A 26,507-nucleotide genomic window follows, 5' to 3' on the forward strand; every position below is an offset into this window, starting at 1 on the left:
TTTTATTTACGTTTCTGAAGAGGATCTTAAAACCCAACAGGTTTTGATTCCTGACTGAACTTGTCGCAGTAAGCGGTTAATCTCATGGTAAATTAAAATGAGCTCAATAATTTCCATTCTGACTGTTTTATGAAGGGCAATTTGGTTTACAGAGACGAATCCATTTTATTCATGGTTTATGTTCCATGTGTATTCATTGTTTTCGCCTGGTTTTTTTTTTGGATATTTAAAATGTCACCCAGTTTTACTGTTGTGTTCTTAACAAAATGAAAGTTTATTGGTCTTTCAGGGGAAAAAAGTTACAATATCTTATTTGAAAATAGTATCAAAAACAACAACGTTATTGTTTATTGCAATAGTTACTGGGACAATTTGTTGTCCATCACCATTTGTTATTGTTACAGGCCCATACATGAGCCCCAGTTAAGATCCTTAAGGATCCACTGACTTGGAGAACTGTGATACTAAATATATATTGGCTCGCTATAATAAGGGTGAATTATTGTTAGTTGGCATTGAAAATGTCAGTGGTTGCATCCAAAGCTACTATTTGATGACACATCCACTTTTCTTCTCAGAAGGTTAGCAGACTGGAGGAGCATGAAAAGGAGGTGGTCAGCGCTCTGAAATACTTCAAGACAATCGTGGACAAAATGGTGGTGGAGAAAAAAGTGCTGGAAATGCTGCCAGGCTCCGCCAGCAAGGTCCTCGAAGCGATTTTACCTCTTGTCCAAATCGAGGCCCGGATACAGCATAGGTATGTTCGGAAGTAACCGCTGCTGAAATTCTGGGCTACCTGCAGTGTTCATCTTCAGTTTAGACTACAGCAAAATGTTTCCTTTACTGTGTATGTACGTTTATTCAGCATATTTATTTATTTTGTGCCTTGACACAGTTTATAGCAGACAGGGAATTTTATAGGATGTTGACTTTTCCGACTGCTAAAGTTTTGTGACTGACATTCCTCATTTTTTTTAGCTTCTCATACATTTAATGTGGGGCTTGCAGTTGACATCTCATTGACTTATTCGGCACAAAGGTTATACTTCCAGATTTAATGCGAGTCATTTTCTTTTACTTTCCATATTTGTGTCTGGCTTGTATAAGCCAAACCTTGGAAAGAAAGCTCACCTGCAGTTTTTTCTCTTCTTTTTGGTGGACTGTCGGGGCATGTTGGAACCTCTCTGTCTTTTGTCTTTATCCTTTCCGTCTCAATGAGTGCTGATAAAGGAATAGAGGCCAAAGGTGGTGGATTTTTTTGTCTTTTCACCCACAGCCCTGTATCTAGAAGCAGTCGATAGTTGCCGTAATACTCATGACTTCAGCCTGTGAAGTAGAATCCTGCTAGTTTACAGCTGACCTAGATTTGAGTTTTGGTGAATCGAACCGTTTAATGCCAAAACACGCTAGCGCTACTTGTCCATCTAAAAGCGCCTATTTTCCAAAAGTAGAGTTTTATTATTCTCTAAAAACTCGACTCAAGGCTGCTTCCTTTGTTAGGTTAACAAGTATACCCAGCTGCATTGCAACCTATAGCTCATATCTTTCCATCCCTCAAATCCTTCTAATTCCAGTAGATTCAGCTGTCTCCCACTTACTTCAGGGATAAGCCCTGCAGAGACAGTCGGAAGAATATTCCGGCGGTGTGAATCAGTCACAACACGTTGCTACAGGCTTACGCCACACCTTAGCATCGGGTCTGAATGCGCAACGAGCTGCTTGGAGAAACGACACCCCTCTTCCATGTGTTGCTATCCATGCTGCTCTCAAGGCCTGGAAAGCTTACTTTAACACACCACACACATCTATCATGGCTGACCAAAAAGTCAGCAGTTGGAGTAGCGTACCTTGCAAAAGTATTCCTTCTCTTAGAACGCTTTCTCACAAATGTCAGTGTATTTTACTTTGATTTTATGTGATGGACTAACAAAAAGTAGCCAAAAATAATTTTTGTCAGTAATTTGTCTCTTTACTACTTTTTTTTTTTTTGACAAATCTCTCAAAAAAAGTCACGTTGCTTTCTTGAGCGTGTGTTAACAGTAGAGCTGGATTTAAGACCATCTTGATATGTTGCATTTACTACGATCGCAATAAAAGTGACAAATTAAAGTATTTAAATATTTCCTGCACGGTTCTGACTGCGGGTTACTGCATTCACTGGAAGCTTAACAAACACAAATATTGCTCTTTTTAGATTGTAATAATTAGGAAGTGGGATACATGAAGACACCAGTTACATTAGGAAGTATTGTAAACAGGTTTTGATTGAAGCAGTTTTTTTTATGGAATAAATTGACTTTCCATGACAGAATCAAACAAAAAAATACTAGTTTTATGTGTGTATATATATATGTGTGTGTGTGTTTTTGTAATTTAGTTGGAAATCATGTTCTGTCATAAATTTAAACGTCCAACAGAAGGGAATGTATCCATCTTTGCTTGGAAAGTATGTGTTTCTTTCTTTTAAACCTAAAAACGGATATAAAATGGGGTTCTTTAAAAAAAAAAAAATGGCAACAAATTCCTGGAAGCAAGCATTTATAAAAAAAAAATTGCAACTTTTACAGCTCAGAACAAATCTTATGTAGCTGGACTAGAGGCAAATATGGCTCTTAAAATTGTAAAGGTTGCAGACCCGTGGTTTGGATGGATGACCATGTCTTTGTAGCCATTTAATCATTCCCAGTAAATGGGGCTGAATGTAAATTCACTTATTACGCTTTTGTGATGAAGTGTATAAAATTCCTAGGGGATACATTGACTTAAAATAATGTATTTTTACAATTCCCACTTTGTTTACCTACTTCTCTGCCTTTTATTTCACCATCAATTACTCTACTACGCCACTTCATGCATTCCTTCCTGCCTCTTTAACATTTTTTTTTCCACTGATGTCTTCTTTCACATTAATCCTCATCGGCGGCGGCAGCTCGGCGCTGTCTTCGTGTCACAGCCGCGTCTATCAGAGTCTGGGCAATCTCATTCGCTGGGCAGACCAGGTGATGCTGGACGGCATCGACTTGGACGACAAAGAAAGCGTAATCGCAGTGACCAGCGTCATCAAGGCGGTGCTGGATGGAGTGAAGGTACGCCGCCTGCCATTCTGTTTTCCTCACGTGTAGTATTCACGAAGGAGTCACAAACTCTGTTTTTGTATTTTCTGCCAACAGGAACTGGTGAAGCTGACCATTGAAAAACAAGAGCAACCATCGCCCACCACCCCGAATAAACCGGCTCCACCTGTTACCGCTGCTGAGAGGTGGGCATAAAACACACTCGATTGACTAAAGCCAGCACATGAAGCGGTTGATTTACCCGGGCGGCTTTTGTGTGCGCAGCAACGCGTCCGTGGAGGTGCCCTTGATAGATGGCGAGCAGGAAGTGTCGAGTAGGACGGTTCCAGCAACCTCTCCTGCGAAGGCTGCCCCTGTACTACAAGACGAGGATGTAGCCCCACCCAAACCTCCTCTTCCTGAAGCCAAAGTGGCAGAACTCAGGTGACAATCTTACACCATTTTTTCAGAGCATTACTCCTTCTTTCTAACCAGAAGGTAATTTTTTTGATAATTTTCAAAAAAATTAAAAATAAACAAAACTTTAGCTTTTACCAGAAGTCAGCCATCCTCAGATATAGATGCTTGGGGCGGATTTTGGCGTTTTTGATGTTGATTACACTTTCTATGTTGCCAGGTTCTTGCACAACTTTCAAACTGTTTTAAGACTTGTGCTTCCTGTTTCCTACTCTTCCTGCTATCTCTCTCATTTATTTATTTATCTTCGTTCCGTCCTTGGTCTCTCGTTCTGGGAACAGAGCACAGTTGAGTGCTGACGCTGGCCAAAGGAGACCCTCTCAGAAGGAGAAGTATGTCGGCCCGTAGGGTCGTCTGATTTCATTATAACATCCCACCCTCGAACCTCACAACGTTTCTGGATTGGATGAAGGCATTTTGGCTTGCATGGTTGCATCACCCTGACGTGTGTGTCGTCCTTGGTAACCCGCTGAAGACCTCCTCATCCAATCAGAAATCCGCCCGGTGCATGAGAGTGTGTGACTGACCTCTGAGTTGTCGTTTTGCTAGCTTCCATATCATGGTCACCTCTGCTGGCTCGCTCCCTATTTGTTTTCCTGTTTTGACCTGATATTAACTCTGAGAGTGTTTCGGTTGGACAGACAGGATGAGTCTGTGCCATTTACAAGAGGGGCTTTCGTGAAACACTCATGATTTCATCTCACCATTAGAGAGCAGGGATGATAATGTCTGTGTTCATGTAAATATACATACATAATCAAAGTGCATACATGCTTAAAGGTGTGTTTTTATGCTTATACGATTGTTTTAAGAAAACTTTCATCACTCATTGCGTGCTTGTAATTTTTTTCCAATGTGTTTTTTTTTCCTCCCTGTAGTCCACCACCAGCACTTCCGCCTAAGAAACGTCAGTCAGCGCCTTCACCAACACCAGTGGCAGTGGTTGCGCCAATGAGCCGTGGCTCCAGTTTACCATGCAGCGATCACAGACAGGTGATAGATTGATTCGATTATGGATTTTCCAGAGTAAAATCGCACTTCTGTTTACAGTCTCCTGTGTTTCCTCAAATTTTTCAACTCGAGGAGCTAGAAAAGCAATTGCCAAAGTGTGTCATACAATCTCTCTGCCCTTTGGCAGAGTGTCAGTGTTCTAATCCTTCACAATCTAACTGTGCTGGGAACATTGTAGGCTAGAGCAAATAAACGTTTTCTAGCTAACGAGAATCACGACATGGGAATCTTCTTTTCCCACGCAGGAATACGAGCAGGAATTCTTGCAGAGGCGTTTCTCTGGGGGGAGCCACTCATACGGCGGAGACTCCCCTCGCCTGTCGCCCTGCAGCAGCATGGGGAAGCTCAGCAAGTCTGACGAACAGCTTTCTTCCATGGATCAGGACAGTGGTCAGTGTTCTCGCAACACCAGCTGTGAGACGCTGGGTAAGGATGCAAGCAGAACTCCGTTCTGTGGATTTTCATGTGGGACACTTGTGGTTCGTTTTTTCATTTGTTCCCGTGTTTGAACTGAAAAAGGTTTAAGTGTTGCCAAATTATTAAGTTCAACTCTAAAATCAATTACTTCTTTTAACAAGTTAAGCTAAATTAATTGTTGTTCTGTATTTTTAACTGAAATATGTTGCATCTGACAAATTTTTCTAAGTCATATTCTGTGGTAGACAGTTTAGTGTTCAACCCAGAGGTTCTCTGTTACCTACAGGTAGTAACCCAGAAGTAGATATTTCTTTCATTCTTTGCACTAAGGTTCTTACAGTCTTAGATTGGTCAAAATTAAGGTTTTAATTTTCAACTCTAGATAAGTATGAAAAACGAAAATGGAGTTCAATTTGCAGACTTTCTTTTCATCCAATTGACCAACATCTGTTTTCATCTGTTAATGCACCCATCCCTCCTTCTGTCTGTACATTCATCCACCCATTTCTCCACCCATACATGCATAAAATTCTCACATCTGCCTCGCCTTCCTTCCTGGCTTTCTTCCTCTCTTCCTTTCCTCCAGTGTGTGTATTCTGCTGCCTCTATTTAAAGCTTGACCACTGCAAAAAAATAAAAAATAAAAATGTCTGCCATGAAATTATAGAAAACGTTTGTATTTTTACTTTTAATATTTATAAAGTGATTTAGAACTGTGGAAAAGATATATGGGAACAGAGATTATTTTTGGGGAAAATCGAGGGACGCACCAATCCACTTTTTTCACTTCCAATACAGATATTTAGGGTTTCATATCTGCCGATACCAATACTATACAGAAACAGTGCTGAATTTAAAGTGCTTCTTTAAAAAAAAAAAAAAAACATAAATGTACTGAATTATAAATTTAACACACTTAAATACACCAATAGCTTCACAAGTCTGGTCAAACATGTAAAAACAAGAAGTGCAATTAGGAATCTATAATGCAAAATAAATAATAAAGCATGACGTCACTCAGAGCACAAAGCATAGAATTAGACTGAATAGATCTGCCATTGTGGACCGTTCATATTTATTTTAATACATATACCGTATTTTCCGCACTATAAGGTGCACCTAAAAACCTTCAATTTCCTCAAAAGCCAACAGTGCGCCTTATAATCCGGTACATTGGTACAAAAAATAAAGCTTTATAAATACTTCTAACTAGTAAAAACTACTTTTCTTTAGAGTTGGGATGTAATAGTTTTATCACAATCATTCTATTAACTTTTAGCTGTCTTTACCTTTTCAGACAACACGGAGAGTTATGACCCGGATTACGACTTCCTCCACCAGGACTTGTCTGCCGGGGACAACCTAACTGCGGTACAGGTGGGGGGCTGCCTGAGCCCCCTGCCCGAGTCTCACAGCGAATCCTCGTCCCCTGTTCCCGGACAGCATCTCATGCACCCCCCTCTAAGCGCCCCTCCCTCCCAGCAGCAAGAATACTGGACTCCACAGCCCAACCAGAGTAACCCGCTACAGTCATGTCGCACCAGCGCACCCCCCGCTCTGCCTCTGAAAAAACGACGCAGCACTCAGACCTCGTCCTTCCCTGACGGAGGCTCCAGGGTGCTGTACGAGCGCTACCCCTCCCAGTACGATAACTTGTCAGAAGAGGAGCTTCACCCCACGCCGCCGTTCCCCCTTTTCACACCCATCTCGCCCATGCCCCAAACCAACGGGGGAGTTTTTGTCTCCCAATACATGGCCAGCGAGAACGCAGATGTCCCCGCCAACCCTCCGCCACTTCCTGAAAAGAAAAACAGACACAGTAAGTGTGGTGGGGATGTTGAGGGGGAAAGGCGATGCTGTGGATGGAATAGACCCAGATGATAAACCGAAAGACTGCAAAATTTATGACAATAGCCACATCTGCATTTTCTGTGTTTTAAAAAAATGAAAAGTTGTTTTTGTCTTTTTCTTTTTTACTTGGCTGTGTGTGGGTAGGCTTATAGTGTTATCGTCTATTTATCGTTATCGAGGCAAACTGCTCAATATATCATGACATTGATTTTCCGCCATATTGCCCAGCCCTAGGAAGTAATGAAGTACGAAGGTCAAAAAAAGGACGCCCTCTGATTGAGATGGATGCAGGACACGGGAGCAGAAAGCAAAGTCAAGAACAAAGACTAATCAAGAGAAAAGTAAATAATGAGGTTGATTAGGAAAAGGAAAGCCGGACATTTGCAGCGCTTCGTCATCAGCTCATTGTTGCACATTTTATGTCAAAGAAATATTCAGTGTGAATAGAGACAGGAAGTAAATACTAGGATGTGCCACAATAGAGTCTGGGAGAGAGGCCACAGAGGGCAATATTTGGTCACTTCCTCAGCTGCTTATCCATCACTTCCTCACTAGCTACCGTGTTATGTCATCCATATGATCAGCCCTACCTCATTGTTGAGACCTCTTTTTTTTTACTGAGTATGACCGCAGTTATGTAGAATGTCAAAAGTACGGGTGTGTGGTGGCGCAGGGGTTGAGCACAGCCCATGTATGGAGGCCTTAGTCCTCGACGCTGCCGTCGCAGGTTCGATTCCCGGCCTGGCGACCTTTGCCGCATGTCTTTCCCCATCTCTCATTGCCAACTTTCCTGTTAATTAACTATCAAGTAAAGACCACTAGAGCCAATAAAATAAAAGAATGTCAAAAGTACAAGAGTCCTGTGAGTTTAAAGATACGTTCTGCTCTTTGGTCATTATTATTCACTTTTGTGTCTCTGGAGGAGTTTTGTCACCAATCGAAAATTGACGGTGGTTGTTTTAATGATGTAGGCTGGGGAATTTAATCATCAAGAATGTATTTGGGGACCTTCCTTATGTGGATGATAAGGATTACAGACACATTTTAAGAAGCAGGAGATAGTTAGAAGCTTTTTTTTTTTTAACCTTCCTGTCATGTTGCAGCTACAATCTTCGATGTATTTTAGTGGAATTTTATGTGGTAGTTAGACCAGCAAAAGCAAGAAGCATAAGTATGAACTGAAAGGAAAACCTGATTTTACAAAATGTTTAACAACTGGCTGTCTGAAAATTGACAGATTGGCGACTGGTTTATGAATAGATGCATCTTTGTGTTATTGCAGGGAACGGTGGGTTCAGGGTCTATCTTTCTTAAAAGCATCACAATCTGTCATTGCTTTGTTGGATAAAATCTCAGTAAAATATACCAAAACTTTCTGTTACTCAGTGTTGCAGGAAGACGTTTAAAGATGTACTAAATAAGTAATACATCCACAAGAAAACGCATGAAATCAAACCGTAAAATAAGTCAGTCCTTATGCAATCGAGTTCACAGCTCTAAATCTTTCCTCTTCCTCCTTCAGTTCTCCAGTATATGCAGTTTATGGAGGACTACTCGGAGCCGCAGCCCTCCGTTTTTTACCAGATGCCACAGAGCGAGAGGATCTACGAGCAGCATAACAAGCTTTTCCAGGAGGTCTACGGCTTCAACGACTCCTTCAGCAGCACCGACTCGGTTCACGAGCCCCTGCAGCCGCCAGCCTTGCCTCCAAAACAAAGACAGCTGGTGAGAAGCAACCGTTCTCGAAGGTTGCAAGCCAGTTAGTTTCATACTGTTCCCGGTCTCGCTTACCGCTGTGGTTGGAGTACATAAACAGCTGGATTCACTAATTTGAGTTGCATGAGCAGAGGTGTAATTTAAATTCTTCGCATTTTTTTTTTCCCCGCCCAGTTTAGACTGAGTGGATGTGATGTATTCATCAATGAAACTCCCGAGTTTCACCTAAAAACAGGAGTGTTATTTTTCAGAAAAGATGGAGAATCTGTCATGTTTCTTTCTTTTTTTTTTCCTTTCCAAGGCTTTCTCTTATCTTGTCATCTATCTGACCCACACAGCTCTCTCTCTCTCTCTCTACGTCTTTATTCTTGGCTATTTTTGTAGCCACAGCAGACATTTGTGTGCAATCCTGAGGCATTAGCTCGCCGGGGGGAGACAGGACAAGATTTTATCAGCCACGCATCAGATTCAGAGATTTTATCTTAATCTGAGGTGGTGTTTGGGTTAATTGAGACAACCTCTGCCAGTGAATCAGCAGCAAACGAGATACACAGGATAGATCACTGCAAGCGAGAGGCATTTATTTATTTATTTATTTATTTATTTATTTATTTATTTATTTATTTAGCTTGAACTAAAAAAATAGTTTTGAATAGTTTAGAAGCCATGTACGTTTTTCTTTGATTGATCACTCCTCTAGATACCTAAGAGGTGGCAAATCTATATGTCCTTAAGCTTTTTGTTAGTATTGCACTGGCATATTATAACACACCTCATCAGCGTTTGTCCTGTTTTTTTTGTTGTTGTTGTTGTTGTTGTTTTTTTTTTACCACCCTGACTGTGTATTTCAAACAGATTTGTATTTTTATCATTCTTTCGTCTGCGAGTGGTCTGGTCACACTGCACACATTTGTGCCGCTGCTGCAGGCCCTAATCCGGCCTCGTGTTTTTTGGACTTGATGAGCTCGAGGCCCGGTGGAATAAGCCTGTTTGCCCCCCGCATAAACCCGTGTTACAGGCTTACATGCTTTGGCGACTTTACACAGCTTTGCAGGAAGGAAAAAAAAAAAAGTAATTCCAGCTGCTGGGTGGATAAAGGCTGGAAATAAAACCCTACAGCACATCATATTGGCTCTGTTTGGACCATATAGTAGTTGGCCTGGTTTTCTCTCTAAAGCTTAAAAGCGAAGGATATCCAAAGGTTTATTTGAGGATCACCAATGATTTGCGTTACCTGAATGCCTCGCGTGAACTTCGAGGACATACGTTTTCTTGAGAGAACTCCGAAGAAGTATTACAGAAGTATTCATACCCGTTAAACTTTTCCACGTTGTCAAATTACAACCACGAACGTCAACAGGTTTTATTGAAATTTTGTGACATACCAACACAAATTGGAGTAAAAAAAAATAATCATGGTTTGCAACATTTTTTTTCCAGAAAAAAAGGGATGAGCATTTTTCATCAAAACCTTTTGACCTTGTTTGGTTGAAATTTAACACTGCAAACCGTCACTGTGATGCACAGTGGTGGCGGCTTCATTCTGCGAGAAATGCTTTTCTCCCCTGCAGGTGTGAGGGACCTGATCAAAGTTGATTTTAGCCTCTTTATGTAGGTTTGTGGAAAAATTTGAGAGGTATGAATATTTTTATTTATTTTTTTATTTTTGCAAGCTATTGATTCTTAGTCTTGAATCCGTCATCCGTCAGACTGAGCTGATGATTCAGCTTTTATCTCTCTGATTTTTACCATTCTGCTGCTGCTGAACTTCTGATTCAATCTGCTCTAACTCAATCTTGCTTACTCAAGTAATCAACTGTTCACTCTTTCTCTTTTCTTTGTCCTTTAACACCGTCTACTCCCTCTTCGCCTGCCCTTGACCCCAAACTACTCTCACTTCCTCTATTTCTGTTTATCTTCTCTATCTTTTCCTTCTTTTGTTCTCCTCAGGCTTCGCACTCCTCTTCCCCTTCTTCCTCCTCCTCCTCCTCTCTCTCCTGCCACCTCCAGCCGTCTGTGGCGGCCCTGGAGGAGGCGGGCTCTGGGCTGGGCCTCAGCATGTCCGTCTCTAACTCCTACCTGATCGGCCAGGCGTCTTTGACTACGCCCACGGTGAGTCGCCTCCCCCTCTCCTCTCCTCCTTCACATTGGCGGTCCGGCTAGATGCTGTGTGGTGAAGTGGTCGTGAGGTAGCTCGACATTTGAGACTCTGTTCACCTTTTATAGTTACTGGCGGAGCTCAAACATCAGTGCTTTTGTTGCTGTTTGGTTCTTGATTTCATTCATTCATCCAACCACCCATCCATGTGCTGACAGATGTTTTTTTTTTATTATTATTATTACTATTCCTTGAAAGAATTGGTTCAATTATGATAAAAATGCACTTTTTTGTGATTATGAGCACTTGCTGCCACTTTTTGTGACTGTGCTTCTGCTGGCTTGCAGCTATCCTGCTTTGTGTATGCTTGTTGTACTTTAGAAGCGTATCCCAAGGTCTGACGTCTGGTCAAGTCAACAAAACTGGGGAGTTCTTAAGTTTGACTTCAGCAATCAATGTATACACAAAAAAATAATTTCAAAAATTATACATATGCTACAAATCTTGCAAGAGACAAAAACAGTACTGAGAAAAAGATTAACAATATTTCAGTAGTTGATGCTGATCAAATTGTGTGTAAACCTGACACAGTGACGTATTTTGCTGGACAATAAATTGTCCCAGAAATGACGGCAATAAATGTAATGAAACTGGCATTAAGATGCAAGTACACCCTCTTAAAGATCAATAAACGTTCATTTTGTACTGAGCGCTTAACACTGAAAACATTTTAAATATCCAAAATAAATAAACAGCCAAAATGATAAATAAAACGGGATCATTGAAGTCTCAACAAAACAAAATGACCCTTCAAAACATATTAGTTATTAGGCTTAGACAAGGAAAACATGCAAAACTGCAAGTTAGAACTTTTGTTAAACATAAAGTGCAAACTAACACCGTACTATACTATGTGTCAAATATTTTCAGCATTTTTCAAAATGACTTCTTACCTGTAATATTAAAGGGCAGCATCTCTTTAAAGTGAACTACACAAGCATGCAGATGAAAATTAACATGTTGATTTTAATTAAGCTTGTGAATAGTTGATTTATTGCTCAGTTTTACAGGCTTAATTGTGTGGTCACAGTCAGGTTGCACAATATATTGTGAATGTATCATTGTCACAATATTTCCATATGCAAGACCTGCTGGGATTGCAATTAGTGCATTGATGTTACTTTAATAGTTATCACAGAGCCTTCCTATGCTTGTGATATATTTGGTGATACATCTTGTTTAACATGGCAGAAGATGCTTTGGAAGGTAAAGAGAAGGAAAGGTTGGTCAGGTCTTTAAGAAACTACAACTAAGTAGTTTCAGTGCTTAAAAAAATAAAAATAAAACGGACGTTGAACAGGAGCAACACTTTCAATAAAACTTTTAGATGGAATTTTTTTTATTTAATTTTTTTAAGTAATGCTTTCATCTACTCATAAACTTGGATCTGTTTTCTATGAACTGATTGGAAAAACATCCAAACTTAGCAGTTTAATAGTTTGTCGCAAGCCATATTGTTTATTCGTCATCTGGAAAAGAATGGAATGGCATGCTCCCATGAAATCGCCCCAACGCCAGGTCTTTCATAGAAGAGTAGGAAACACCTGCCTTCAAAATATAAAGGCATTCGTTTTAGTAATGGTTAAACCAAAGCAAAGGTATTTTTATGCTTTGTGGCGTAACATCAGATTGCCAGTTTTCTTTCCCGCCACAGGCTAACTAATTGCAGCTTAAATGTATGTCTGGTCTTCTTTTGATCACCTCTATTTTAAAATCCTTAATCCATAAAACACTGATTAAAGTACAGCTGAATTTATCTATGGGGGAAGTACAAATATTCTTTAAAACCCAGTGTGAGATTTATGAAGCATTCATTTTATTTTCTACAAATAGGAAAGACTTGTAATGTTTATTTTGGCCTAGAATTAAAAACCGAACTTAAAGTATTAGCTAGTCAGCCTAAACTGAATTATTTTACACTGACCACAGATAATTTAAAACCAAGTTTGTGATTTACAAAACGCTTATTTGTGTGAAAACAATCTAAAAAATATTGCATATTGTCTTTTTACCTGGATGAATCATTACATGTTTTTTTTATTTTCACGACGGGTGGAGGAATTAGAGGTGCATTTGATCTCTTTTACGTTGAAGCTACAGTTATGCAGCATCTGGCTCCTTTTTTTTGAGCTCGTAACTAACAAAACATTTCAACCTCTAACCGGTTCGTATGAATTTGGTATTTTGTAGTCAAAACGTCTCTCCGTGTCCCCTAACTTTAGCCTGGTGTGGCTAAGTATAAAAATCCCCCTCGGTGTGTTTGGGAGGGTCGACCCATGATAACCCCACGACATGGTGCGTGAGGCACGTTAAGACATGGCGTGGATTTCCCCTGGGATATCTCTGGTGGAATGCGGCACCAGATGGGCCTCATGGAAAACGCATTCCCCCCGTTTCATCTCGTCTTTGTCCTCCAGCGTCAATCGCCGTCCTCGTTCTCTCGACCGAGTTTTGCGCAATTTCCCTTTAATGAACTCCCTTTGGAATAATTGCGTCGTTTAGCTCATCGAAGGCGATATTTGGACGCATTTGCTCAAAGATTTTTAACGGTGCTTTTTTTTTTTTCCGGCCTTGATCTTGTTTGAAAAATAAACTAAAATTGGTGTGCGCATGAGCGTGTGCAGCGTTTGCCACTGGTCTGTGTCTGCATGGCTCTGCGCCGGTATGCTCGCACAGGGCTGGTATGTGAGACATGTTCTAACAGGTTACTGCTACCTCCCTGTTGACAGGCATCTCCTATGCTGGCGACACACTTGTACACTGAATCATCTCCGGTTTTAATTTATCATCCCGAGCTAATCGATGTCTCTGCAAGATTTGTCCCCCCTCACCCCTTTTTTTTTCTTACTATAAATCTATTAGTCATATTTGTCTGTAATTTTGTGTATACAGATGTATGTGTGCATGCAGCACATTTCATGTTCAGACACATCCCTCCCATAAATCCGAGTTGGCAGAGGTGACACTGCTTCCCATCATCCCGCTTTTATTGTTCTGTTTCTGTTTGCTCTGACTTCTCTTCTCTGATCTCTCAGTTCTGTCCTTTATTTTCTTTTTTTTCTTTTCTTTCTTTTTTTTACTTTTCCCCTGTCTTTTATTTTTCCTGCTTTGGGTCCTCTCCACCAATCGCAGAGCTTGGACCAGGTCGCCCTGACCAATGCCACCGTTCTGGATGGCAGCGGGGGCGGTCCCAACGGTTCCCTGGCTGGCTCAATGGGCTCTGTGGCCGTCTGTCTTCCCTCTGAGTCTTCTCTCACTGACTCGCTCCACACCTCGGCGGTGAGCTCATATGATGGAGTCCTTTAGGCCTTAATGAAATCTGAACGCCGACCCTCCTTGCCTCTGCAGATTCAAGTTAGATAACAGCTGTTTGGGTTTCTTGTACTGCTGCACATGTAATGAAACTATATAGTGAGTCATTCGCCGTGTGGCATCTAGGTGTCATTATCACGTCCCACAATCTGTGTTCTGTCTTATTATTAGTCTGAAAAGAATCCCAGTGGAGCATGCTACACTGCCTTTTTCTTGCCAGTAGGGTTTTTTTTTTCCATATGATGCGCTCCAGTGCCACCTGTTGGTCATGACGACTCACAGCTGCTCCTTGTAGAATTGAGGTGCACTTCAGTGAATTAGAATGTGATTGATAAGTTATTTCAGTAATTAAGCTCAAAAAGAGAAACTTGTTTCGCTTGATTACCCACAGTATGATTAGTTTAGTGTTTTATGATCATGGCTTACAGCCAATAATAACACAAGACCCAGTTCTTCTGAAAATCCACCAATAAAAAAGCAATTATAGAATTAAAGGGAGGGCCTGTTAGAAAAAGTATATACAGTCACTTTTTGGTGGGGCTCCTTTTGCATCAGTTATTGCATCAGTAATGCAGCGCGGCTTTGACGAACCTTCAGCTCATCTGCATTGTTTGCTCTGGTAGCTCAATATTTAGGTGATAATATTTCATAGAACATTTATCGATTAATCAAATTTTTGGTATTTTAGGATTTCACTTTTGAAAAATCTGGATTTTTTTTTTTTCACCAATGCACTCCTTGGGTTTCTGTCAGATTGATGTTAGGCCTACTACCATCTTAGATAAGTGTGTTTTAAAGCCTCTTTTGCAGTGGTCCCCAACCCCCGGTCCATGGACCGGTACTGGTCCGTAGACCAATTGGTACCGGGCCGCGCAAGAAATAATGAAATATTTCCGTTTCATGTATTATTTGAGTCTGGAGGATCTTTTATTTTGAAAATCCTTTAACCGGATTCTCTCAATTACTTGCACGCCAACATTGAGCCCAAAAGCAGCAAAATGAGTAAGAAACAGATCAGATGTCTTTGGAAAGTTTCCTTGCAAAGGGGAAAAGGCCCAGAGAAGAAACAGGAGAATGGATTTATCCCGGACCGGTAGGTGAGTCCAAGCCGCTCTGCGTAACATGCGGCTACCGGCTGCTAATGAGGCAATGAAACTTAAAGCTGCTTCGCCACATAGAGACCAAGCAGGCTGTGGATATAAGCAACACTTCAGGTGCCATTGTCTCTCGTCTCTCCCTGATAGGACCGACACGTTGCAGAGAAACAAGCTCAGGGCTCCCGTTAGTCATTATTGTGAGTTAAAATTTTCACGAAAGTAAAATGTTCGTTTTTGTGGCGCATCTGTATCTTATTTTGAAGGGATATGTAAACGTTACCATAGCGACCAGAGTCAGAGGGTTTAGGCAGTGGTCGAGAGGAGATGAGTAGAGCTTGTGAGTCTTAAGACTGGTTTAGACGGCAAGATTTATGAATTGTCGACCGATTCTCCAAACCTCTGTGACCACAGAGCTGATAAAAGAACAACAGGTTCGATCGGTTCGTGTGTGCAACACACCACACGAACTGATTCAAGTCACGAACATCCCGATTCCAGAAGAAAATCCACAAAACTCCCAACATAGCATACGGAAATTTAGAATAGCCAAACACGGATGACAATGTAGAAGCAGTAGTGATAGTTTGTGGAGTCATTTTAAGAGATAAAAGACGTAATAAAAAGAAAAGGCGTGGATAAAAGACGACGGGAGCAGCCGCTCTATTTGCTGCACTATGATTTGGAGGCGAGTTATGTTTTTTCATAGTTAACATTTTTAATTGAATAAACATAATAAACATATATGATAATGACCTTTACATATAATAATAAACATTTCCACGTATTATTTCCGATATCCACCGGACCCAGTTGCGCGATATGTCAGCTGTTTGGGATTCCCCTCTGTTCTGACGTCACCACGCTTTCTGATTTGGCTACCTGTCACATTCAGCAGGCCGTACTCTTGTCAGGCTGCGATAAAAAGGCCAAGACAACCCAAATTGGGTATATTCAGGATTTAGCGGGAACACCAACACGCAGAAGCCTTATCTGACGGTTCACGCCTCTCAGTCCCCCCGGGCCGCAGCAAAATTTCCAAATCTTAACTGGTCCGCGATAATAAAAAGGTTGGGTACCACTGCTCTAGTATAATATAAGGACAACAAAGTAGTAATTTTATAAAAATGCCAATGCTAAAAGTAAGAAAATTAAAATGAGGAATATTGAGCATGTCATGAAGTTGTGCTTTATACATTTTGTGAAAATACTTAATCTTTTAACATATCATCATCAAATTATTATCAGTAGCAGGACTTTGATAAGATCATGCAAACAGCTGTTTTGAAGGAAGAATGGACTGAGCTGCTCACCTCAATTTCTAAGAACTTTTTACTCATTAAAACAAGTTTTTCTCATGGTTTTAAGATATTGTTTTAGGTAAAATTACATAATTTTTTGCTAATATTATGACTTTATTCTTGTAATTGAACAAAAATCCTTCTAGGGTGACTATTGCTGTTGTACAACTCACAGAAGGGATGACTGAAATAAAAGTCACTTTTTAAAAGTATTTTCTGTCATTTGTGATTTCTCTTTTAGAAGAGAGAGAAGAGAAATCGGGTCAGTTTTTGAGAAATATGTTTTTGTTTTTAAGCCACATCGCCCAATTCTAATTCTCCGTGTAATTCTCTTGTGGAATATTCAGTTTTTATTTTTGTTTTTTGGGGGTTTTTTTTGGATCTTTATAAAACAGGAAATGAGTTTCCCTTTTTGGATTTAATTATTGTGACAAATAAGGTATTCAGTGACCTTCTAATCCATCGAGATGCACCTGAAGCTGACCTCAGCCAGCTGCTGTTTCTCCTTCAAGGCCGTTAAAGCCTCAGCAAACACTCTGCTGCTTCACGCTTCGGTCTGTGTCCCTCCTCTCTTCCCCTCCTTTAGAGCGAAAGCGTGAATGACGAGGGCGGGGAGGGGGAGTATGTCAACCTATACTCGTCCAGCCAGGCCAATGGGGAGCTGCCGCTCTCCCTCCGAGTAAGTAGCGGACTGCCGCGGGGGTGAAAGGTCAATCCCATTTGCACGTCCCATCGCCTCGGGGTATGAATCAATTCGGATGCGGGGGAGCGATTAAAAGTAAAAAGGGTCTCTGGCCCGAGTCGCTCGGCACATCTCATTCAACGTGTTGCGCCTATTGATTCATCCCCGGGAGGAAGAAAAAAAAAAAAAAAAAGGCGATCGGAAATGCAACGCAAGTGTAGCCGAACTGGACTACATCATGACTTCAGGTTCACAGGTTCGCCTGGGACTGAATCATGGGCTGGTGTTTGTGAGGGGGGTGGCAGGGCGGGGGAGGGGCTTTTGTTGTTTTGACTGCCTGGCTGGTGACTGGTGTCTCTTTGGCTGCTGCTTCAGCTGTGGTGAACATTTAACCCCGTTCTGCTCTAACTCCTGACATCTCTCAGCTCCCAGACTAGGATTCTCAATGGGTTTCCAGTAACATCTGCCTTAGTGAATAACGTGCACCTGTGCATGTGTAGCGGCTTATTTTGTTTGTGTGGTTCTATTCTTTTGGGTCAGCTTGTACCTTTGCTGCAGGTTTTTATTCTTTTCTTTGTTTGTTTTTGGTCAACATACAAAGGAGACGGTGTGTGTGTGTGTGTGTGTGTGTGTGTGTGTGTGTGTGTGTGTGTGTGTGTGTGCGTGTGCGTGTGTGTGTGGTAGCATTCTGGCTCAGACGGTGTTTGAGTTTGAGTTTTACCCCTTTTGGTGTTCCCTCTGTTTTTGGCTTTTGTGCATTGGGTTTTCTTTACTCACACTAAGCAAACACTTCACACCCACTCTGCATCACCACTTCTGGGACGATGTGGTAAATGTGTCGTCAACACTTCCATTCTTCCTTTTTCTCCGCCAGTGTGTTGCATGACATCCTGGCGAGATCATATGAGCTCATCTGCAGCCAGCTTGTTGTTGCTGCATGGAGTCACTCACCAGTGTTGTTCCACACACAGTTCTGCTCAGACTGTTGCGTAAATCCATCATAGGCATGAACAGGAGATTTAAAAAAAAAAAAAAAAAGATTCATTTAAGGTAGTTTTCTCCAAGGTAGAATAATGTAAATGTGTTGAATATTAAAAAAAAGACTTGAGTGAACAAGTTTGAATTTGTTGTGGAGTTTCTCTGATCCATATTTAGTCAAAGTTGTACATATAGGCTCAAATATTTACATACACCCTTAAGTAATATCGTCTTTTTGTGGTTTTCTTCCCAACAACCTGACTCTGACCGGATATTTGACCACTTTCTTGGCAAAATTTGAATTTAATTTGGTTGGTTTCCAGGTAAAACATTTTTAATTTTTTTTTAAATAGCCCAGTAATTTTCAGTAATGTTGAGGTCAAGGTATTTCATCACTACTAAGATTAGTATTTATGTGTGTTTGGCATTATCATTTTGAAACATCTAACTAGGCTTGCCGCGATTATAAATACTGCAGGGCAATAAATTGTCCCAGTAATTATTGTGATCAACAATATTATTGATGTTTTTGAGGTTATTTTCAAGTAATGTAAAATAGTAATGGAAGATGATTTAAATATCCAAATTAAAATGCAATCACAGCTATAAATAAAGTGGATTATGAAATCTCTGTTGGCAAAATATCCCTTCAAAAAATGTTAATCATGAGAATGGACATTTTTGAGCTCATTTTAATTTGTCATGTTATCAACTAATTAAGTTCTTATTACAACAGGCTTAGATCTAACCCAAGAAAAATTAGTTAATATGTCTAAACTCCCCAGTAACCAGTGTTTAAACCTAACTGGATACAACTGAATACCAGAGTCCCTGTCTATCTGGATGGAGTGAGTTTGACATCGATGCTTCCTCTGAGAGAAAGCCTAGAAACACAGAAGCATGTTTTCCAAAGTCAACACCTTCAAGCATGACTTAGATTAAATTAGCATCTACCCACCACAGACAGGCCAATTTCTTTCTGGACAACAGACAGGATAGTTTTCCCAAAAACACAAAAAATGTTTGTCATAAATTTGAGCCTGCATGTGTAATTTTGTGGACTGTAGCAAATTCAAGCTTGTGTGACCTATAGGAGCGTCGGATATAAAAATCAGCTTGACCTGAAAAAGAGTGGTTCCAATAAATAGAAACCCAACAATAGTAACGTTCATGCCAACGTTGGGTGGATGCAAACTTCTCAGCAGAACTGTAAACATCAGAGGCTGACGGTCGCTCTCTTTCCTTCGACTGCTAGGAAACCATCGCAGCTGATGACGTACTTCAAGACCCTGTTCCTCAGATGCCATCCAGCAATAGTAAAGAGGCTGTAGACAAAGAAAGGTAACAGTGATCATTCTCACTCACTTGCGTGTTCTCTAAAACTCCATATTATAGCTGATAATGTGATCTTTGTTTGGACGTGATGCCATAAATCACATCACAACGTTCAGTGCTACGTTAAACGTCCCTTATTGTAAATTTTTTTTTTTTAATGAATCTTGGAGCTCTTCTAAACATTCTTAAGTAAAGGGAATAACATCCTAATTTAATTTGTGAAGACAAATAGAATTACTGCTGCTTTTTGCTGTAAACCGATTAAAAAATATGGAAGATTAGTTTTTGGTTTATGAATGAACCGTTTCAAACATGCATATGGATGAGAGACTGTCTGTGTTGACGGGGAATGTGTGGGTTTGCTTTAGGAGGCAAAAGACGGCAGAAACGGCCGGGAGCGTTGAGGAGGATGTAGACGAGCTGTCTCTGATAGACCACAAGGAGATCATGAGCAGGATAACGCTAAAACAAGAGGTGAGTCGACTTCTGGGTGGTGTGTGATGTTTTTAGTAGGAGTTCACCAATCTATTGGCCCCAATTTCCTTAATTTTGGGTGATAAGAGTCGATTCTTGCATGTTTAACCAATCTTATCCATCTCTGCAAAGGTCTGAAAGTCCTCCACTGTTTCCTTTTTACTTTATTCCTTTTAGTGACTTTTTTTTGTGCCTTTTAAGAGGATCAAAACAAGTCTTTAGTCTTAACCTGTTGTGCAATTTTTGTTTGTTTTTAAAATATAAAAACTGAAGGACTAAAGGAGTGGATTTTTTTTTTCATAAAGTTTGGCTCCAAACTTTTCATTTGTATTTGAGAGCATGTGCAGCCAAAACAAGTGTGTGTTGTTTCTCTGGCATTTTTTGATTCTTTTCTAAAATAAAACAAAATTGTATGACGTAAGGTGCACGTGAGCTTCTAACACTTTGATATCAGTTATCTCGGTATTGGCCAAAATTGAAATCGTTGGGTAATCAGCCAATTTTTAGACTTCTCACAGGTCAAACCTCACAGCAGCAGCAGCAGCACCAGCACATTTTACCCAGTTGTCTTTGGAGCAGAAGTCATTGCCAGTCCAATCAGATCCTGCCTGTGGCCACTCTCGGCCGCTGCTGCCCTCTGCAGTTAAACCTGTTAAACTGCAGCGCTAAAACTTCCTCCGCCTTCTCCCACCCCACCACCTCCTCCTGCTTTGTCCTGAGTGGTGCAGTCTGATATACAGATGTGTGAAAATGCTGCACGCCTCTCCGCAAGGTTAGAGGCACTGTGACAGCTGCGGTTTACCGAGGGACGAAGGGAGGGGGATCAGAAACGCGAGGAGCTTCCTGACCAGGGAGGACATTTAGCGCTGTTACAACACAGACCTATTGCAGTGATTTTTTTTTTTTTTTTTTTTCTTTCCTTCCTTCCTTTTTTTTTTTTTTTGCACAAGTCAGACTTTTTCTTCGTCATCAGAGGAGTCGGTGCAGCGATAGGAGGGCTTGGTGGGGGAGAAGAGGAGAAAATGTGCATGCAATGTTTTGGGCTAAACTGCATCAGTCTCCAGGCTGATCTGCTCTTCATCTTTTCCTTATTTATCACTCCGAATCCTTGCAGAATGACGACGGTCCTGACGTTCGTGCAGGGTCGGGAGACATCCTTTTAGTCCATGCTACGGAAACAGAGCGCAAAGGTATGGTGCTAAAGCTGTTTACCTACTGTGTCTCGTCTTTTCAGATCTGAATTTATTTCACATTTGAAAGCCGATTTTTTTGAGAACATTTCTCCGTCTGAGTGGCATTAAATGGCCTCAGTCTGGCATTAACAGTCTGTCAGCCTGTGCTTGTAGCAGTCATGTTTGATTTGTTGTCAGCTAGTATTGGTTAATCTTGGCGGCACGTCAACTCAAAAATGCTGCTCTCTTATTTTTTGCCCTCTTTTTCTCGACAGATCTTGTTTTGTACTGTGAAGCCTTCCTGACTACATATAGGACTTTTATAACCCCAGAAGACCTCATTAAGAAGCTACACTACAGATATCCTTTCCAAATCACTCAACATGTCACGCTGACCTAATCATCTTTCTTTGCTGGCAAAACCTTTTTTTTTTTTTTTTTTTTGCTTTAATCCTTATTTACTCAGAAAAGGCTGTCCTTATTTAAATCTTTACTGAAGGATGCTGAAATTGCAGCTAAGATGAAAATGCTGCTTTTCTGGATTCTGTTCTCTCTTTCTTAGTTCTGAAAAAAAAAAGATTAGTTTCAACTCACAGTTCCTGAACAACAGAATGGTTTAGATGAAAGGATATTCACATGGTCCAGTCAAAGTCCAGGCCTAAATCCAATTGAGAATCTGTGGCCAGACTTGAAAATACAGTTGAGGCGCTTTTCAGTAAGTCTGAATGAAGAAGAACGGGGAAGATTTTGAGTATCTATGTAAAACCGGCGGGAGCGGACAACAGCATAAGCATAAACCAAGAGACAGCCGTAGCGAAATTATTGACTAGATACAAACACGTGCTGCACGTTTCAGAATTTTGAAAACAATTGAATCATTTTTTCTTCCACGTCTGTTACGTGCCACTTTTTATATTAAAACGTGAGACTTTATAGACCATTACCCTTGACCACAATAGCACATACACCACATTCTGCCACAGTCCGGACACCTTCAAGAAGCGAGTCAGCAAGAACACCTTCTTCGTTCTGGTTCGTGTCGTCGACGAGCTGTGGTGAGTTGAACTGCCGAGTCGGTCAAAATAAAGCCTTGCATGCCAGGTAAACCAGTCAGACGACGAATCAAATAATCCCCACCTGTCCACCGTTGTCTTCCAGTCTGGTGGAGCTGACCGAGGACATCTTGAAGCAGCTCATGGACCTGGTGTTCACGCTCGTGTGTAACGGCGAGCTCAGCCTCGCCCGTGTCCTCCGCAAGAACATCCTGGACAAGGTGGAGCAAAAGAAGCTGCTGCGGTACACCAACTCCCTCAAGCCGCTCGCTGCTCGAGGGGTCTCGGCGAGGTACTGCTGAGAGAAAGGAAAACTGACGCCGTCTTGTTTCCCCTGCTTACTGTGTTGTGTGTAATGTTTCGTAAATAATTGAAGCGGAGGTTCTTTACGGTTTGCGTTTCCTTCCAGGCCTGGGACTCTTCACGACTTCCGCAGTCACGAGATTGCCGACCAGCTCACCCTTCTTGATGCTGAACTCTTCTACAAGATTGAGGTGACGTGATTTCTCGTCTCCCTGTTGGTTGGAATAACTCTGCTTTTCCTCTCGGAGGCATGGAGAATAAACACGGTCATCTGTCATCTTCTCCTCGTCCTGCTTTCTCTTAGATCCCAGAGGTTCTGCTTTGGGCGAAGGAGCAGAATGAGGAAAAGAGTCCCAATCTAACCCAGTTTACAGAGCACTTTAACAACATGAGCTATTGGTAAGACGTGACTTGGATCGGCCGTCTCTTGATTTAGTCTCTCTTTAAATGCTGATACCTTTCATTTCTGGCCTGCAGGGTGCGCTCTTTGATAATTCAGCAGGAGAAAGCTCAGGACAGAGAGAAGCTGCTTCTCAAGTTCATTAAAATAATGAAGGTAAGGAATCTTACTTTTAAAAAGGCAAATTCACATAATGGCAACATTTAACACTTATTCTCCTCTTCTTATTCCAGCACTTAAGAAAGTTAAATAATTTCAACTCGTATTTGGCAATACTGTCCGCTTTGGACTCTGCCCCCATCAGGAGATTAGAGTGGCAGAAACAGACCTCTGAGGTGAGCTTTTTTTTTTTTTTTTTTTTTTTTTTTAGTACTTTAACCGCCCCTTTAAAAAAATCAACTTTTTTGAGCTCTACATCGTGGTCTGATGCTATTCCCTCATCAAAAACATACCTGGGATGCTGCATTGATTCTTTCATGTATGTTTGAGAAATTCTTTAACCTCCCATGGCAACCATTCAGCTGTGCAAAATCCTTCACTCAGCTCCTTCAGACTAGCCAGCAGCGATTAGCAAATACCTGGTGGAACTGCACATCAGCGGAGCTCTTTATCCATGTAGTGAAAGGCTGCTTAAAACGTTGTTAGAGTTAATAGAGGACCAATGTTGTGAGGACTTCCTGCAGAAGGAGTTTCAGAAAGAACAGGAGTTTCTTAAAGAGACAAAGGCCTAATTTAAATTTTTTACGTCATTTTTGATAAATGCAGGATTTTTATAGCAACTGAATGTAACATAGTTACTTGATTGTGCTATAAAATGGCGCTATATGTCTGCACAATACATGATACTGCCACTTGAATACAAGTTTTTTTTTTTTTTTTAATCATCTATTCACAATAACACACTTATCTCTTGATACTGCTCCAGGGTCTGGAGGAGTATTGCACGCTGATCGACAGCTCCTCGTCCTTCAGAGCCTACAGAGCTGCTCTGGCTGAGGTGGAGCCCCCCTGCATCCCGTACTTGTGAGTAAACTTTCCTGCTCAGACTTGAGCAGATCTGCTGCCGCTCTGCTCAACCTGACTTGGTTGTTTTGTTTGATTTCTCCTCCTCCTTCCTGCAGAGGCCTCATCCTCCAGGACCTGACCTTCGTCCACCTGGGGAACCCCGACCTCATTGACGGGAAGGTCAATTTCTCCAAACGCTGGCAGCAGTTCAATATTCTGGACAGCATGCGGCGCTTCCAACAAGTGTAAGACCGCTTACAGTTTCAGCAGCTGCATTCACACCCTTCGAACTTCTCTTTATCCAATTTATGAGAAATTTTAGGCAAAAACTAAAACAAGTGCATAATTTTAAAGTTGACTAAAAAACTGGTCTTAAACTTAAAATTTTAAGATTTTTGTAGTTTAAGGTTTAATGATAATAGAGCTACAAGGATAATCACAGGAAACTTATCTGTGCAGTCCATGAATCTGGCCTTTATAGTAGAGTAAATGAGAACAAAATCATTGTTGAAAGAAAACTATAAGAAATCCCATTTATAGATTGTAACAAACCATGTAGGAAGCACAGAAAGAATTTCAAAGAATATATTATTATTTTAATAACCAGATCACTGTTGTTTTTCTGTGTATGACTAAATTATATTGTGAAAAGATGTTTAATATTTAATTTCTAAAATAGTTGACTAAAATACATACAGTATTTTTTCATATTGTAACAATTTTATAGTTAACCCAATATATTCTGCCACAACCGGCTCTTTAAAGACATTCTTGATCTTGATGTGACCCAAAGTGAAAATAAGTTTGGCCCCCCTGATTTAGATCAAAGCGTAATTATGTGTTACAATGGTCTAGTCAAAGTTTAGACCTAAGTCCAATTGAGAATCTGTGTCAAAGCCTTGACTTTTGCTGTCCATTCAATCGGACTATGGTTGGGCTATTATGAATGGGAAATGAATGAATGGGAGAGTTCTAGACCCAAAATACTTGGTGCTCAAAACAAATGTACACCACACTTTTCAGATTAAATCTCAGTATCTACTTTGTGTTGGTATGGCAGAGTGTTTTTTAAGGAACTACTTCATGCTCTGTTTGACCTTTGTTAAATTGATCGTCTTTTGTTTTGTTTTTTCTCTAACGCATCTACCCTCTTCTGACCTCAGGCATTACGAGCTGAAGCGCAACGAGGAAATCATCTCTTTCTTCAACGACTTCAGCGATCACCTGGCGGAGGAGGCATTGTGGGAGCTGTCCCTGAAGATCAAACCCCGAAACATCAGCCGCGCCAAGACCGACCGCGGGGAGAAGACCTAGGGTCCCCCCCCCCACGCAGGCCTTTGACACCGACCTTCAACTGTGCTTCATGACACTAACTCCACTTTATTATACACTAAAAGAACGACGCAAGGAAGCTACCGGGAGACTCGTTCGCGAGGAATCCAGAACAAACTACAGACAACTGAAATGTCACTGAGGTTTACAAAGAGCTCTGCCGCTCTGGGAGATTATAATTTGGGATTACTGTTGCTCTGACTCGGTAGTGGAAAGCCCGCATCACGGAAGAGAGAGGAGTCAGAGCAGACGGTGGGAGGGGAGGGGGAGAGAGACGCTACGGAAATTACCAAAGTCTGCTCCCTGGACTCTTTGTTTTAGAGTGGAGCTGTCGCGTGTGAGAGAACAATTTGTATGGTCCATATTTCCTCCATCTCCCCCTGTTGTCCCTTATGTACGTGCCATTTGCTGGTCACCTTCTACAACACTAACAAGTCCTCAACCAGCAGAAGCTCAGGAGCCGCGAACTGTGACGAGCACACGCAGGCTGCCGGCTGAGAATCTGCTGCGACTGAACCGAAAGGGCAGGACGGGCCCCTACGGACTGGAATCAGTTTGTTTTGAAACTTTTTTTTTTTTTTGTGTAAGAATCATGTATGGTTATGACATGTATTATATACAGTGCTCCTTTTGTTCTTAAAAAGGACGTTTATGCTTATGAGAAGAGCTTAGCTTCTCCTAAGTGCCGTATGTATGTGCACTAAAAAAAAGGAAAAAAAAGCAAGGCAAAAACACGAAAAAGAAAAATTACTAAAGATGCTGTGATCTATGTACGTCATACTGAATCATGGAGTGCCGTGTTCAAGTATAGAGAACCACGAAGCAATCGCAATCATGTCCCAGTCGTGTGTGTGTGTGTGTGTGTGTGTTCATGTGTAACTATCCAACAGGGGACATGCGTGTCATTTTACACTGACCAACAGGGGACTCACCGTTGAAGAGGGGACATTTTGTAGGTCCCCTCTTGGAAATGACCCTGTTTTAGGGTCAGGGGTTGCAGTTAGGACTAAGGTGTGAATTGACTTTTGGTTAGGGTTAGGAAAAGGGTTAGGTATGTGATGGTTAGGGTTAGGAAAAGGGTTAGGGTTAGGCTGTAGAAATGAATGGAAGTCAATGGAATGTCCCCTGTTGGATAGTAGCGTACGACTGTGTGTGTGTGTGTGTGTGTGTGTGTGTGTGTGTGTGTGTGTGTGTGTGTGTGTGTGTGTGTGTGTGTGTCACTCCATGTGCTGTAGGAAATCATTGGAATCCTTTTTGGGATAATAATCACAGAAACCCTCAACCCCCCCCCCAAAACACATCACACTGTGCTCTCAAACTCCAATAAAACAAAAAGCTCTGTTTATATTAAATCTATGGCTGCAGAGGTTTCTTAAATGAAGAC

At 41.2% G+C, this 26,507-nt stretch overlaps 1 protein-coding gene across 12 annotated transcripts in view; it reads left to right on the top strand.

The window, feature by feature from the left end:
* Positions 1–26,475, top strand: part of rapgef1b (Rap guanine nucleotide exchange factor (GEF) 1b) — a 50,366-nt gene extending 23,891 nt beyond the window's left edge. For 3 of the 12 annotated variants that reach the window (XM_008423672.3, XM_008423670.3, XM_081613082.1), the window contains exons 3-27: positions 579–757; positions 2,930–3,086; positions 3,171–3,259; positions 3,339–3,497; positions 3,812–3,862; positions 4,409–4,523; positions 4,787–4,967; positions 6,256–6,777; positions 8,332–8,534; positions 10,476–10,637; positions 13,816–13,962; positions 16,977–17,069; positions 19,306–19,391; positions 19,754–19,859; positions 20,974–21,049; positions 21,307–21,391; positions 21,994–22,086; positions 22,190–22,375; positions 22,493–22,577; positions 22,691–22,785; positions 22,864–22,942; positions 23,020–23,121; positions 23,712–23,809; positions 23,908–24,036; positions 24,955–26,475. In XM_008423672.3, coding sequence (XP_008421894.2) covers positions 579–757; positions 2,930–3,086; positions 3,171–3,259; positions 3,339–3,497; positions 3,812–3,862; positions 4,409–4,523; positions 4,787–4,967; positions 6,256–6,777; positions 8,332–8,534; positions 10,476–10,637; positions 13,816–13,962; positions 16,977–17,069; positions 19,306–19,391; positions 19,754–19,859; positions 20,974–21,049; positions 21,307–21,391; positions 21,994–22,086; positions 22,190–22,375; positions 22,493–22,577; positions 22,691–22,785; positions 22,864–22,942; positions 23,020–23,121; positions 23,712–23,809; positions 23,908–24,036; positions 24,955–25,105 — 3,429 coding nt within the window. In that variant the 3' untranslated portion in view covers positions 25,106–26,475. The remainder of the gene's footprint in view (positions 1–578; positions 758–2,929; positions 3,087–3,170; positions 3,260–3,338; positions 3,498–3,811; positions 3,863–4,408; positions 4,524–4,786; positions 4,968–6,255; positions 6,778–8,331; positions 8,535–10,475; positions 10,638–13,815; positions 13,963–16,976; positions 17,070–19,305; positions 19,392–19,753; positions 19,860–20,973; positions 21,050–21,306; positions 21,392–21,993; positions 22,087–22,189; positions 22,376–22,492; positions 22,578–22,690; positions 22,786–22,863; positions 22,943–23,019; positions 23,122–23,711; positions 23,810–23,907; positions 24,037–24,954) is intronic. The other 9 variants (XR_014090030.1, XM_081613083.1, XM_081613084.1 and 6 more) reach the window with 9 other exon arrangements.
* Positions 26,476–26,507: the final 32 nt, after the last annotated feature.

Source organism: Poecilia reticulata, chromosome 12 (assembly GCF_904066995.2).
Source record: "Poecilia reticulata chromosome 12, P_reticulata-male-v2, whole genome shotgun sequence".
NCBI lineage: Eukaryota > Metazoa > Chordata > Actinopteri > Cyprinodontiformes > Poeciliidae > Poecilia > Poecilia reticulata.